General features: G+C 41.4%; 1 protein-coding gene across 2 annotated transcripts; it reads left to right on the top strand.

Moving 5' to 3' along the window:
• The first annotated feature begins 187 nt into the window (after positions 1 to 187).
• On the top strand, positions 188 to 14,174 carry XRCC6 (X-ray repair cross complementing 6). Of its 2 annotated transcripts, none has more exons than XR_011736224.1 (12): positions 188 to 420; positions 569 to 678; positions 1,185 to 1,323; positions 3,196 to 3,450; positions 4,309 to 4,492; positions 5,839 to 6,025; positions 7,208 to 7,376; positions 8,483 to 8,644; positions 9,949 to 10,078; positions 10,729 to 10,842; positions 11,594 to 11,707; positions 12,501 to 12,639. XR_011736224.1 is itself a non-coding variant. In XM_065837790.2 (12 exons), exons 1-12 carry the CDS (start codon positions 330 to 332, stop codon positions 12,695 to 12,697), a joined length of 1,839 nt encoding a protein of 612 aa, XP_065693862.1. In that variant the 5' UTR covers positions 188 to 329; the 3' UTR covers positions 12,698 to 14,174. The 2 variants fall into 2 exon arrangements, 1 of the variants encoding a protein (XP_065693862.1); XM_065837790.2 differs by having other exon boundaries at positions 10,729 to 10,829; positions 12,501 to 14,174.
• The last annotated feature ends 545 nt before the right edge of the window (positions 14,175 to 14,719 follow it).

Raw genomic sequence — 14,719 nt, 5'->3', positions numbered from 1 at the left:
TCACTGGCTGCGGCTTGGCGCCTCTTCCGGCTTGTGAGCCGGAGCCCTCTGCGCGGGCAGAGCTCCCTCCTTCTTTTTCTCTCCGTAACCAATCCGCGTGGAGTGGGGCGGTGCGGCTTCCCGCGGGACGGCCATGACGCGACGCCCTTCCTCTCCCTCCATTGGTCAGAGTTACTATGGGAGGCGTGCCGCCCGGTGAGTGGCAGGCAGTGGCTAGCGGCGCGTGGCCGCGGCGGTTGTTTGGCCGTTGAGCGCCGGTAAGAGCGGTAGGGGCCGCCTCTCCCCCTCCGCCGGCGGCTGCGCGGCCGTTGGGCCTCGCGCCGGGAGCCATGTCGGAGTGGGGGTCCTACTATCGCGGTGAGGGCCCGGAGGAGGAGGAGGAGGAAGGGGAGCAGCAGGAGGAGGGGGCCGAGGCGGTCGGTAAGTGCTACCTCCGCCCTCCCCATCCCTTTCCCTCACGGAGGGCAGTCCGGGGCCCGCTGCCCTCGGGGCTCGGCGGGTTTGGCCCTTTCCGCCTTCAGCCGGTGGAGACGGCCGTTGCTAAAATTGTTTCCCTATCTCTCCGTAGCGGACTACAGGGTCTCGGGCCGGGATAGCCTGATTTTCTTAGTCGATGCCTCTAAGGCCATGTTTGAGTCCGAGGAGGACGAAGTGACTCCGTTCGACATGACCATCCAGGTAAGGCTGCGCAAGGAGCCTCGGGCCACTTTGCAAACCCTCCAGGGACTGCCTCCTACACCACCGTGGGCATGGCTGCCTGGTTGGCCCTCTGCTTGACCTGCTGGGGTAAGGTCACTGTGAAACTCAAGCAACTCACATTGGCTGTGGGTTTGGAAAGATCCATTGCCTGGTGGGCCGTGTCCGGAGTTTGGTGAGGGAAATGTTTATAGAATGAGTGATCAATCCTTGTTCAGAGTGGTGTCTTTGAGAGATGTTTATTTCATTGATCTTGCTCGTATAAAGCGAATGCTAATGAAAAATGTATAAAGCTGTGTACTGAAAAATTATATTGAAAAACAAGATCTCAAATTCTTCTGGTGGAATTTTGCTTAAAGCATTTATTGCAGTTCTTCAATTTGCTAGAGCTTACTTGTATAAACTGCTAATTGCCAAAGTCAGAACTTTGGCACTCGTACTGCAACTGATTTTCTTCGTATTTTGACCTGTGTGCATTTTTTTTTCAGTGCATCTGGAATGTGTATACTAGCAAAATTATTAGTAGTGACAAAGACCTGTTAAGTGTCGTGTTCTACGGTACAGAAAAGAACAAGAACTCAGCAGATTTCAAGCACATTTATGTTCTTCAGGAGCTGGACAATCCAGGTAAAGGCAGTAAAGTGATATGAAGGTTATTTAGAAGGATGGAGTAAGGAAATTGTTTAGTAGTATTGTTAGTAACAGGCCTCTCTGTCAGATAAATTAAAAAAAAATCCTGTTACTGACATGTGTTGTGAGGGGCATAGTTTTAGAAATTTATTGAAAGCTTAGAAACTTAGTGGGAGCTTAGCTTTCTGTTATAGGTGGTTCAAATCCCTTTCCTATGTCTTCTCTTTTAATGTGATTGTTCACTTGCTGTCTGCCAAAGCTAAGAGGATCTCAACAGAACTGTTTAAATAAAGCCCATTGTGTCTCTACAGCGCTTTAGGAAAGTTCATGTACATGCTAAGGTATCACTGATTCCAGCTGATAGAGAATATCACAGAATGGGTGAGGTTGGATGGGATTTCTGGGTGCAGGTCATCTTGTCCAACCCCTCTGCTCAAGCAGAGTCAGCTACAGCGGGTTGACCAATATGTTACCTGTTTAGGGTGTTCTGCCTCTTATTTTCATAGTAAGTTTTACAGTGCTTGAATTTAGCTTTTCCATTTTCTAATAATTTCTTAGAGTTACGTAGAATGTACTTGATAACAAGTGCCAGTTGCTGAATTGGGAAAGGTAGAAGGAGTAGTGTGAAGAATGCATGCTAGTGGTGACAGATTCTCTGGCAGCAGAGAGTCTAGCGGGGGGATTTTGTCTACTAGCTTTTAATAGCAGCCTGTGTCTCTGAGGAGGTTTTACTTTACTGTCTTAACTAGGAGGTGCATGTTAGTGTTCTTGCTATCATGCTTTGATAACATGTAGGATTCTCCTGTAATAACTGTGTCTTGTCCTAGTTTCAGCATCTATTACAATGGGGACCTGGCAAAACTGCCCAAGGCTCTTCTCCCTCTTCTGACAGCAAGTGCCTCAGGCTTCTCACTCATCCTTTTTTTTCCTCCTTCCCTGCTTGCCCTTTTTCCTGCATTAGAGGCAGTAGCTTCACTGTGATGATAAAGACAGTGCAGGTGTGTTTTGTTAAAAATGAAGAGAATTTGCTACCCCTGGAGAATAGCATTTTCTGGAGAAAGAAGAAATAGTATAGTTAGTTATTATGTAGTGCATAATAATGAATAGTTATGCTGTTAATTAAATGACTGCTGAGGAGATGAATATAAAATAGGGAGGTGGGGAAAGACATTTTCAGATGAGATTTCGAAAGTGCTATAGAATTTGAGTGAAAGACGAAGGAAGAAGCTCTGCAGAATGCAGTAGCTGAAAAATTAAGGCTTATGTCCCTTTCTAGAGTTATGGGAGAAGACAGAGAACCTGCTGTTAGACAGATGGGGCAAGAAGTCATAGTGGGGCTGGGGTAATCTGCAGAGCTTTAAAAAGGCCATGGATACCTGTCCTGAATGTTGCTGTGCTCCATGTGGTGATCTATGGGCTGCATCTGACCTCTAGGTTCATTCAATCTGGCATGTGGGGTAAGGAAGCAGGAGGAATTATCCACCTTCCCAACGTGCCATGGAGACAGAGGTTGTATTTCAGGCTCCTCTCCTGTCTCTGGTGGCACAGCAGTCTGCCATACCTCTGCAGCAGATGAAATTGCTGCCTATTTCCCTCTCCAGCAGGAAGACCCCCACACATTGGTGCCAGGGCACTTTGTGTCCTCTTGGCCCCAGTAGGTGATTTTGAGTGGTAACTGGCTGCAATATTGCAATTGTTGGGCTGTGCTGAACAATTTTCTCAGCCAGCTGTTCAAAGGGCACCGCCATGGAGGTGCAAGGGGACGTTACTCAGATTTCAGCTGCAAGAGACCCTCGGTGCATGTTTAAGAGAGTTTGCAGTACTTCTTTCAGTATTTCTAATGTGTGTGAATGCTATTATCTCCCTTAGGTGCAAAGCGTGTTCTAGAGCTGGACCAGTACAGGGGGGATAAAGGACGAGCACTTTTCCGTGAGACCTTTGGCCACAATGCTGACTATTCACTGGGTGAAGCACTCTGGGCCTGCTCTAATCTCTTCAGTGATGTCCGCATCAGACTGAGCCACAAAAGGATCATGCTCTTTACCAATGAGGATGACCCCCATGCCAGTGACAGTGCTAAAGCCAAACTGGCCAGGACCAGAGCTGGGGATCTGAGAGACACAGGTCATTATTTTCTCCTCTAATTTCAGGTAGAATAGAAGTGATGTATCCTTGCAGCAGATGTTAACTGCATTGCACGCTTGTGATGGAAAAAGAATATAAAATTATCAGAACTAGGGAATCTTTCTGAAGCTTTCTAAATTAAAAATTTGGTATCTAATCTAAGTTAGAAAATCTGTTATCTAATTGTATCCAACAACTAACACTGATTTTCTAGGATCTTGTCTTCTGCTCTGATAGCATAAATCAGGACTTGAGATGGCTGTGGAAAACAAACTACTTTATTTTGTTGTTCTACCATTTTCCAGGAAGGGAATAATGACACTAAGCGAACACAAAAGGCAAAGTACTTTAATGGCTCCATATTGAATTAGCTGAAGAACAGTAACTTGAGCTCAGAGACTAGAGAGCAAGTGCTTCGTTAGTTCAACTATTAATAGGTAACTCAGTTAACTGGTGTTTCTGTAGTTCGGCAGATGTGCCGGATCTGGAAGCTGTGAGGTTTCCTTGGTCCATTAGCCCTTAGAACTGGGAAAGGGGAATTTCTGAACTAATTATTTCCCGCTTTCCCTAAGATTATGTTTTATGGGAGCTTGTCAGAGCTGTTTTGTCCACAATGTTGTGCAGATTCTTAATTAGGGAGGAAACATTTTCTATACTACATTGTTTTGACAGAAGTTGAAGAATGCCTTTTGCCTCTTTCTGTAGAAACTTTCACACCTGGTGCAGATGACAATTTGGAGCTTATTCTTGCTTAAATTCTTTGCTTAGATAGAGAAATCTAGGAGCGCTGAGAAACATGCCAATGTAAGAAAAAAACAGTTTTTATGATCCTCCTTCCATCTCTTACTTTGTTTCTAGGTATCGTCCTGGATTTGATGCACTTGAAGAAGCCTGGAGGGTTCGATATCTCTTTGTTCTACAGGGATATCATAAATGTAGCAGAGGATGAGGACCTTGGTATCCAGCCTGAGGAGTCAGGGAAACTGGAGCATCTCAGGAAGAAAGTACGAGCAAAGGAGACAAAGAAACGAGTTTTAGTCAGGTTTGTGCTTGGTTATGATATCATTCAATGGAAGCATCCGATGTTATTTCTAGACTGCATCTCACCTCCCTTTTCTGGAATGACTGGTCTATAAGAGCATCAGTGCTTCCATTCCTCAATCCTTAGTCCAAGATTGGTGTTTCTTCTGTAGCTTCAAAGGATATCGTTCTGTGATGGATGAGAAGAGTGGAGAGTGAAGGCCTCCACTAGGCTTCCTTTTTTGTTTTGTGTGATGTCTCTTGCATTGAGCTTGGCCAGGAATGATCATTTTTCAAAAAATAACATAATTGCCAAGTAAAATACTTTCAAAAAATCTGCAACATATGAAATGGTTAGTTTATGGTGAAATCTGATTGATATGAGCCTTTTCTTACTAGCATTAACTCAGAAAAATTTCGTCTCAGTGTGACTGGTAGGTATTTTGGCTTCTTAAGTAGTTCGATGTAGCCAGTCTGCCTAGGCAGTTGGTATGGATTCACAGAGCATTGATATTTCTGATCGCCTACTGAAAGATTAGAGATACTTACAGAGAGATTAAAGGGATCTCAACAAAGCAGATAGAAACTATTTTTGGAATTACATACTCCATAACAGTTGTTTTCTAAATGAGTGAGTTCACAGCAGAATGATGTGGAAGCACAGTGAGGGAGTGAACTTCACAGTCTAATGTTTTTTTAATATATATTTTTTACAAATTCCAACCTGAGCTGTTGTCACGGGCATTCTTGTTCCTGCTCACAGCTTTATTTTCCTCTTCTGGGAATGTTCCTCAAGTTTTCTAATAATTGAGGAGGGAGAATCCTGTACCAGGGATAACTCTCAGACGAGAGGAAGTAACATTCACAGCAATTCACTGTTCTGCTCTCAGAACTTGAAGATTACTTCCAATTTTAAACCTTTACTTCTGAATTTTTCTCTTCTTTGTTTTCTTAAATTATGGTATTGTTTGCTTTGATGTGGTTCTTTTGGGGAATTTTGCCTTCTGCGTGAACAGCTGTGTGACTTCACAGGTCACATTGCATTAAGCGCGAGTGGACTGCCCAAATGTGAACTTGTCCTGCACTCTGCTTGGGCATAGCTGCCCTTCAGAGTGAAAAAAATGTGAAAGAAATATGGTAAATTATTTGTGTTTAAATAATTTTTATGACCAGAAATGACAATATTGCAATAATGTTTTCAGACAAGTGAGATTATGACTCCAATAATAGTATGTTTCCAGAGATACATGTGATTTTGGGGAAGAGAACAGCAGGAGGTCAAAGAAAATAAGTTATCTGAGGAGATGACTTTCTATTGAAAAAGTGATCTTTTTGGAGTCTCAAGTCTGTATTTGTGTTTATACACAGGTTAAATCTGTATTTGAACAAAGATCTGTCGCTTTCTGTTGGTGTTTACAACCTTCTTCAAAAAGCTTATAAGCCATACCCGGTGAAGCTGTATCGGGAAACTAATGAACCAGTTAAAACGAAAACAAGGATGTTTAACGGAAAAACAGGCAGCTTGCTCGTGCCAAGTGACACAAAAAGGGCTCAGGTAATGTACTGATTGTGTGCCTGGCTTTTCTCTGTCTCTGTGATGTTGGGGGATGATTCTCTTGCTGCTTTTTTATTGTGTTTTGCTTGCAGGATCAGATGTAGAAATATTTACTTCTGTATATTTGTGGAGATAGCCTGGTCACTTTGTAAGCTACACAGAGTGAGAGGGTGTTGTTTCTCTGGCACGACTGTCAAGAGAAAGCAGAGCTGCTGGTGAGAGTGCACTGAGGAGCGCAAGGCATTTCTTTGTGTAAAGCAGAATCAGGTTGTCAAGGCTTGACCTTATGTGGCCTTGTGCTATTACTGCTGGTGTTATCTTTTTATTCATTTGGAGCAGATTTTGTCCATTTAATTATTAAATTATTTTAAAATAATTAAGTTATTATTATCAAACATAGAAGTGTGAATCAGAGGGGGTTGAAGCTCTTTCAAAATGAACAAAAAAAAGGTGTGTTACCTTTGTTTTTTTGTTATTTTGTTCTTTGCCTTCCTGCTTGATAGTTTGGCTGATGTAGATTGACTGTCACGTTCTGTTCAGGCACAGCCTTATTTGAAAGCAGGATGTGCAGTTGCTAGGTATATTGTCACAAGCACACTTTGTGTGTCCTTCTGTGACAAAGGCTCTTAAAATTGTAGTCCTCAAATTAAATATTAAGTTTATTTATACTGGACATTAGTTTCTTGAAATAAAGTAAGGGAGATGAACAGAAGGCTGAGCATTAATTCCTGATATCTTCAGCAGCTGAACTACAGTACGTTTTCATGTTTGCAGTGTTTAAGTGATGCTTCAAAAGTGTTGTTTTTCTGTCAGGAATAGGTTGCTGAAGTGCATCTGTTGAAACAAGTTTAGAATCGGACAGGACCTCATCAGGTCACTCAGGGTTTGTTTGGGACAGCTCTGAAGAGTTCCAAGGATGAGATGTGACAGCCTCTCTGTGCAGGGGCTTAACCTGCTCTTAGGAAGGAGCATTTTGCTAATGTCCAGGTAGAATTTCTCTTGGGATAATGGTCACAGACTTGATTTGCCATTTCAGTGTGTGCTAATGATGGGAGTTTGCTCTGTCTTGTCTGTAACTCTTCTCAGTAGTGAAAGACAGCGATTGCATCCCCACCCCTCACACCGGTCTCCCCATTTTTTTTTAATGCTGGCAGCACTACTATCTGCTTTTCCCTGGTTTAGACATATGGAAACCGCCAGATTGTGCTGGAGAAAGATGAAACAGAAGAATTAAAACGGTTTGATTCTCCAGGCTTGTTTCTGATTGGCTTCAAACCACTTTCTATGCTAAAACTGCACCACCATGTCAGACCCTCCCAGTTCATCTATCCTGAAGAGTCTGTAGTAAGTGGTAAGTAAAGACACCAAGGGAAGATTCACCACCTTGCATTAGGGTAAGTGGGGATCACTGAGTGTAAAATCTTTGTCTAACTTTAAAACCTGCTAATGTTAAAAAGCATAGAATTAACTGTTACTGCCCTTCTCAGCTCCACTTAATTCTTGTTTTCTTCAAAAGCTGAAGAGATGATTTGTCTTCATATTTCATCCATCATGACAAGCAGCTGATCACACTATGCAAATGTAGTCCCCAAATATTTGGTTTTGTCATTCATGAAAGTAACAAATCCTAGTACCTGAGAAGAAGGCAAAAGTTGTTTAAAAAAAAACCACAAAAAACAAACAACAAAAAAAACCCAAACACCCCCTAAAGCAGTGAAGATAATTACTGTTCCTAAATCTGTATCATCTCAGAGTGGAAAAACAATGCTCAGGAAGCACAGTTGAATTAACAGCACTTTATGGGCTTGTAAAGAGAGGAGGAGAGGATGCTTAGGACTGCTTTTCCTCCCCTTTTTATGTATATATGTAAGTCTGCTTATCTAAAAGTATAGTATTAATCCATCCCAAACTGCAATACTACAGTGAATAAAGAGGACTGAATTATGGTCAGATGCTTTGTGGTGTCTGACTAAAGAGCCTTTCCACTAGCTTCTCCAGCTTAGCAGCTTCCTGAATCAAACACCTTACTTATGTGTCAGTCTTTTCCCGGCCACTGTATCTGGTAAAATACAAAGCAAATGTGTGCCTTGAGAGAAGAATATTACAATCTGAATTCTTAGTATGTTACTTCTGCGAAAGGTCCTATGATATGCTACTACTATGATGTCCTACCTGACCAGAAGGAGGTTTTGTAGATACCTGTTTCAAGTTTTCAACTGTATTTCATTGCTCAGATGCCAGAGATTTCATTTCTTTCTCCAGAACTCTCACTGCTCTGGTCATGAGAAACACTAACATTGTCAATTTTGAGGGTACCCCTTTAAAAAGTTACTTTTAACCTCGTGGATATTGCAAGCATCTTAAAGAAGTCACAGGTATTGAAACTAATATGTAGGATCGCATTCCTGAACAAAGAGCGAAGTTGTCAAACTGACCAACACAGTCTTTGCTTTGCAGGGAGTACAACGCTATTTAATGCCTTATTGATGAAATGCTTGGAGAAGGAGGTGATGGCACTGTGCAGATATACCACCCGGAGGAACACTCCCCCTCGCTTTGTGGCCCTGGTTCCCCAGGAGGAAGAGGTGGATGAGCAGAAAGTGCAGATAGCTCCTCCAGGTATGGGAGGAGATGCTGCCTTTCCCTGCACAATTGGATGCTGTCAGCATAACAGCTTCCTCTGTTGTGTAGAAGTATTCTTGGTGCTGCTCCCCTTGAAGCTGGGGATAGTGCTTTCCAACATCCCTTATCTTCAGTTTTCTCATTGTGAGCATCTCATGTAGAATCTGTTTTTAAAACTTCAGTTGCATCAGTGCTTGCTTAGGTGTAACATGGCTACAGTGTTTTCCCACCTCCTACCCTTTTTTTTTTTTTTTTTAACAGATTCAAGTAACTGACCTAAAAATTAAAAGCCCTTTCTCTGTTTGCTGACTGGATAGAATGTCTTTCCCTGACTTTTACTGTATTCTTGCATACATTTTTAGAGCCTTAATTGCAGAAAAAGAATGGACTCCAACAACTCTATGAGAGTTATAAACTGAAGCCATTTAATGCAAAATTTGATCAGGTTATATAGCCTTAAACATGCCGATTATGTAGTTACATTATTTATACTTGGATGATTATAGTTAGATTACGCGCTGCTTACATTTCTCTAGCTAATACATGATTGGTTGCTGTCTTAGACACTCATCACCTCCCATGTTTTGCCACACACTACTTTAATTCCTCATTCTCCATCAACTTTGTTCCCCATTCTGTGTGGTCAAGGACTTTTCAATGACCCTTCACTTGTGGCCTAGATCAGCTCGATGTAGTCTTGCTCACTGCACAGATGTCCATTTGTTTCCAGAAACAATTCCACACTTAATTAATTAGTCTCATATACTGAGCCTCGCACCATAGCAGCTGAGTGGGGAATGATCAGGGAGCAAAGGCAGAACTCTTGCTCTTTTCTATTTTCTCACCTCTTTAACTGGGAAATACTCTTCTGGAAAGGATGTAAAGGAGGAGAATAATGCTGCTGTGTACAATGTAAAGCATTTCAGAAATAAAATGTGGGCATTAACTTAATTTGCAAACAAGCCTTTTTCAAGATCATCTCCAATGAGAGATTAAGAAGGTGCACAAGCAGAACTCTTGTATCAAAAGCAGGTGACAAGTTTCCAGCTCTTAGCTATGCATTTATTATGACTCTCTTTCAAAAAAACATTAGTGATGTTGGTTATATACATTGATGTTGGCTTTGAATGTCGTGCTGTAGGTACTAGGAGGTATTATGGATTACTGTTGTTCACACCAAAACAGTAGCTAGTTTGGGAAGTCATCTGACCCAGCTAATATGCATCTTGGTCCTACCCATAAGTTATTGTTTTGAGGTGATGGTTCTCCATAACTGTTCTCTGCTCTCTGTCTCGGTGCAGGTTTCCACGTAATTTTCTTACCGTACGCAGATGACAAACGGAATGTTGATTTTACAGAAAAGGTGCCAGCCAGCCGAGAGCAGGTAGACAAAATGAAGGAAATAATTCAAAAACTCCGATTCAAATACAGGTACATGGAGATAATTAGTGTGTGTATGGGGGTGGCATGGGAAGAAAACAACACACTGTTGCTTGCTTTACTGCATATGTTGTTCAGCTGTGGTGTCCACCAGATGGCATTTTGATGCAAATTGCTTCCCTTTGTAGTAGCTTTGTCCAAACATTATTCTTAATTATTCTGAATACCCAGGCACCACATGTAGTATGTAGCACGTTCTGGAGTTCTTTATAGAATTGCTTTCGTTTTCTGGGCTGTTGTCATTTGTTGCAGAGGTATCACATTTTATTGTGGTGCTGCTGATCTATTGCAGATCAGACCTGGATCATTTAACTTAGAGCACTTTAGAGAGAATAGTTAGGCCTTCTTCATTATAGATAGGATAAATTTTATGAAATGCTTTTATGGGAGATTTTTTCTACTGGTGAGGAAAGTAGCATAACTGGTATTGAAGTACAGCACCACAGTCTCCATTTGTCTCACACAGCTTTCTAATGTGGTTGATGCATGATGGCATAGTGAGAGGAAAAGCAGTTCTGATGAGGTGGATTGTTATGTGGGAAAGAGGGAAGTTTTACTTTGAAATAAATTGGTGGCAGATCTTATGTGTCTTGTCTGTCTTCTTGGCAGCATGCTTTGACATTTTGGGGGATTCTTGACAGGACTGACAGCTTTGAGAACCCAGTTTTGCAGCAGCACTTCAGGAATTTGGAGGCTTTGGCACTGGATATGATGGAACCAGAACAAGCTGAGGATCTTACAAGTGAGAATTATTGGTGGGTGTGAAGGGAGGTGGGGTAGAGGATTCTTGACTTTGTTCTAAGTCAGAGATATGCTACAAAAAAACAAAATGTCATTTTAAAAAGTTTTAGTTGTGTGCCGTTCCAAGATGTAGAATTCTGGATACATCCATTCTGAAATATTGAAACATTCCTTTCTAATGCTGTTACTTTTAAGGTAAAGGAAAAATTGATCACCGTCCAAAATTAAAATGGAATCACCTTTTTTCTGCGGTTTTGTCTTCTCTGAAATTCGTCTCTTCAAGAGTCTTAATAATATTGCAGACTGATAAATGGCAGAAATACTTAGAGAATTATTCTGCTAGGAGGCAGTGATACCACCTTGTGGCTGTGTGAGTTTCTATATAAGAATAACTTGTCGAAGGATAGAAATCTACTCCTGAAGGGGAAGTTCCTTTTTTAAAACTACGTTGTACTTCAGGAATAGTATTAGAGTAATTATTTCTCTCTTCTGAAGTGATACCTAACGTGTAATCTAGGTCCCTGTGCTAGATATCATTCAAATACGTGACAAAAACAAGCTGTTCTGCCTCAAACTGCTTGCAACCTTAGCTAGTAACCTGTTGTATTTCAAAAGTCTGAAATTAGACATGGGTAACATTTTGCATGCTTGCAAGACACTTGCATGCTAGTTATTACAGAAGCACAATTGTATCTGGTGATGGCCTCCTTTAGACTTTCTGTGATTGCTCTGTTTTTGAGAGGGCAAATCTTTTTCTTTTGCCAGTGCCAAAGAATGAAGAGATGAACCGCAGGCTGGGCAGCCTGGTGGAGGAGTTTAAGCAACTGGTTTATCCCCCTGACTACAATCCTGATGGGAAGGGTGTAAAGCGAAAACAAGGTAAGTAATGACAGAGCAGACACACAGCATGGTGTCTGTGTTTTTTGTTTAGAGGCTTCTGTGTTTTCAGTTTGTCTCATAGTTTAAAGAAGCTGCTTGTGCAGTAGCTCTTTATTCCTCTCCACAACAAAGTGGACTTAGGTCCAGCAGTGATTCTTAGAAAGTAGAAGATATTGTGGTATCCAGCTAGAGAACTGCTGGAATGAGAAACTGAACCGTGAAAAAACAGAGAAGTATAGGAAGCAATGTGGGTTAATTACTGCAAAATGCATATTTATTATTAATTTTATGATTATAGTTATTAAAACTTTGGGTTTTTTACAATAACACAGTGAAATTGTTCATGCTTTCAGTTTGTGTTCTTGGTGAAGAAGTAGACTCTTATGCATGGGCTGTTTAGCTGGTCCCAGATAGGCATCTTTAGGTCAAAATGTCCAAGTAATGCTGAGGTACATGTATAGTTTGGGAGTCTATGAAACTGCAGAAAGTGGGAGTGTGGAATCGTTGCAGTCTCCTAAATAGATGAGAATCCCTTAAAAGTTTGAGGATGGTCTTTACATCGAAGCACAAAGTTTCATACTTGAGTTTGAGATCCCTTGTATCAATGAAACATAGTATATGACTTTCGTAGTGAGTGTCACCTACTTCATAAAGCAAAATATGGAAACTAGGTCTGTGGGTGTGTAGGTAGCTGTTAAAATACCATCCGCTGATGGCCATGAACTGTGGTATGTATAAGAAACCTTAATGTCTTTCTAATAAACTTTGTTAAATCTAAAATGTATCTTTCTAGCTTCTGACGGTCAAGCTGACAAGAGGCCCAAGGTAGAAATCTCGAAAGATGAGCTGCGGAGACTTGTGCAGAAGGGCACTCTAGGCAAGCTCACGGTACCTGTTCTGAAGGACGCATGCAGGCTTTACGGGCTGAAGGGTGGGGGGAAAAAGCAGGAGCTCATGGATGCGCTAACTGAATACTTTACCGAACACTAAGCAGGAGCAGAAGACCCTGTCTGACTTCTGTCTGCTTAAAGTTTTGGTTGTCTTATGTGGATGTTCTGTCTGTTTAATCTTGCTATGGAGGAGGTGACTTAATGTTGCTGAATCCAGCAGTGGAGAACTTCTTACTCTTAGTTGTAGAAACTTCTCTGCAAAGTTTGATTCTCTTCACAGTAGCCAAAGGCAGAGTTAAATTCCCTGCTAACTCAGGTCACCCACTGCAGGTAAACACAGTTGTGCCTTCCTGGTTTCTTAATAAAAGTTATTTTGGACTTATTTTGCAACAATGGCTATACCATATTTGCATCATAAAGGTGGCAAAACTCACTTCAGCGTAAGAAAACAGAATGATCTGTGTTACTGACACTGCATGAATTCAAACAGCAGGTCAAGTCTGTGTAATAACAGAGGGTATAATGTGTTGCATTACTCCTGCTCTCCAAAACAGCCTGTCAGTATCAGTATTTGTAATCAAATTGGACTGTTCTTCATCGTTGGTGTTAAAAAATCACCAGCGGATCATAAAGGAGAAAATAATTACTAGGAAGCAGTAGCCAATCTTTTGGGGAAAAAAGCCAGAATTTCATAAAGCTGCACAGCTAGGTCTTTCATTTTTAAATGGTAAGAGCAAAAGCTGGTTTAAAAAAAGGAGAAGAAAAAAAAAAAAATAGTGTTTCCTGGAAGGCTACAAGCACTTACCCCAATTAAATTACTGAGATGGCAGCGAGGTTTTCCACCTCTGTAGTGAATATGGGTCAGACTATCGGGCAGGCTTCTGTACTCAAATCTGTGCTTCAAAAATTTTTTTTAAAAAGGCAAGTTGTGGAGAGTAGCCCTTGTTACTTCCAGTATTATTTTTTTAATCATACTTATGGAGGCTGCATCTGGGGCTGTCCATGTTTTGGTTTTTAAACTTCCATGTCTGGCAGGCCCCACTTGTCTTGCAGTGCCAGATGATTAAACCCAATAGTCATTGCCCTTGCTCTAGAAAACCATTCTTATTGTTTAACTAAACTCTTCCTACGGGATGCAAACATGGTATACATTATATATCAGTTTTGGTCTGTATCATGTTTTTAGGTATTCCTGTGTTTGGCACACAAACTATTGGGCAACTTATCGAAGAATTAAGTCATATATTAAGGTCATGCCCATGCTGTTGTGTGGCACGTGTATGGGAGCCAGCTGTGAATGCTCTCTTGGTGTTGGGAACACTCTGGCTATGCCAGCACACTGCTTGCTTCCACCTCCACACAGCTCCTCTCAAAGGAGCAGCTAGCCTGTGGTGAGCTCTGCAGTGTTGAAGCTACAGTCTATTATACTTTCCATCTACTTGCATTATAGTAGTTATTTTTAATAAACATTTGTCTAAGCAATCAATTTATTTTGCCGTTTGGTAAAGAAGTTACCATCGATGCTTGTCTTAGCAAGACTTGAATGCAATAAAATAGTGAGAGTATCCTGTCCTTAATTCTGTGAGTTTTCATTCACCACGTGCCCCTCTGGCTTTTCTCTACTTGCTAACCCCCAGGGACAATGCTCCAGGCTTTGGATGATTATGGTGTTTTGTTTAGGTTACTAGATCTTCCTGCTGGTGATGGATGGCTTCACAGCAGAAAATCTAGACAGTTTTGCTTGCTCAAGAATGCTTTATTTCTGCTCCTTATGTGCTTTGTCTTATATCAACTGCCTTGGCGTGGTACAATACGGCAAGTCCTTTGCAAAGCTGTGGTTTTAAACACAACTAGCTCAACTGTCAGCATCAGTAGAAGGAAACAGCTTTTCTAAATGTCATACAACTGGAAGGACTCCAAAATCTTTGTATTAAGTTCACCTCAGCAAGGATATTAGTTATCAGCGATTTACAAAAATATACAGACACAAATTATATTGTTTTTCTTGAGCTGATTTCATCTGCTTGGGATGTACTTACTAAATGTATGAAGTTAGTGCTTCTGTGGAAGTGTTACAGAACTTAATTTTCCCTTCTGCTGCTGTCTTTCCACACTAGCTTTG

Source organism: Patagioenas fasciata, chromosome 1, assembly GCF_037038585.1.
Source record: "Patagioenas fasciata isolate bPatFas1 chromosome 1, bPatFas1.hap1, whole genome shotgun sequence".
NCBI classification, from domain to species: Eukaryota; Metazoa; Chordata; class Aves; order Columbiformes; family Columbidae; genus Patagioenas; species Patagioenas fasciata.
The sequence above is the reverse complement of the archived record's forward strand: the minus strand, read 5'-3'. Positions and strand labels throughout refer to the sequence as shown.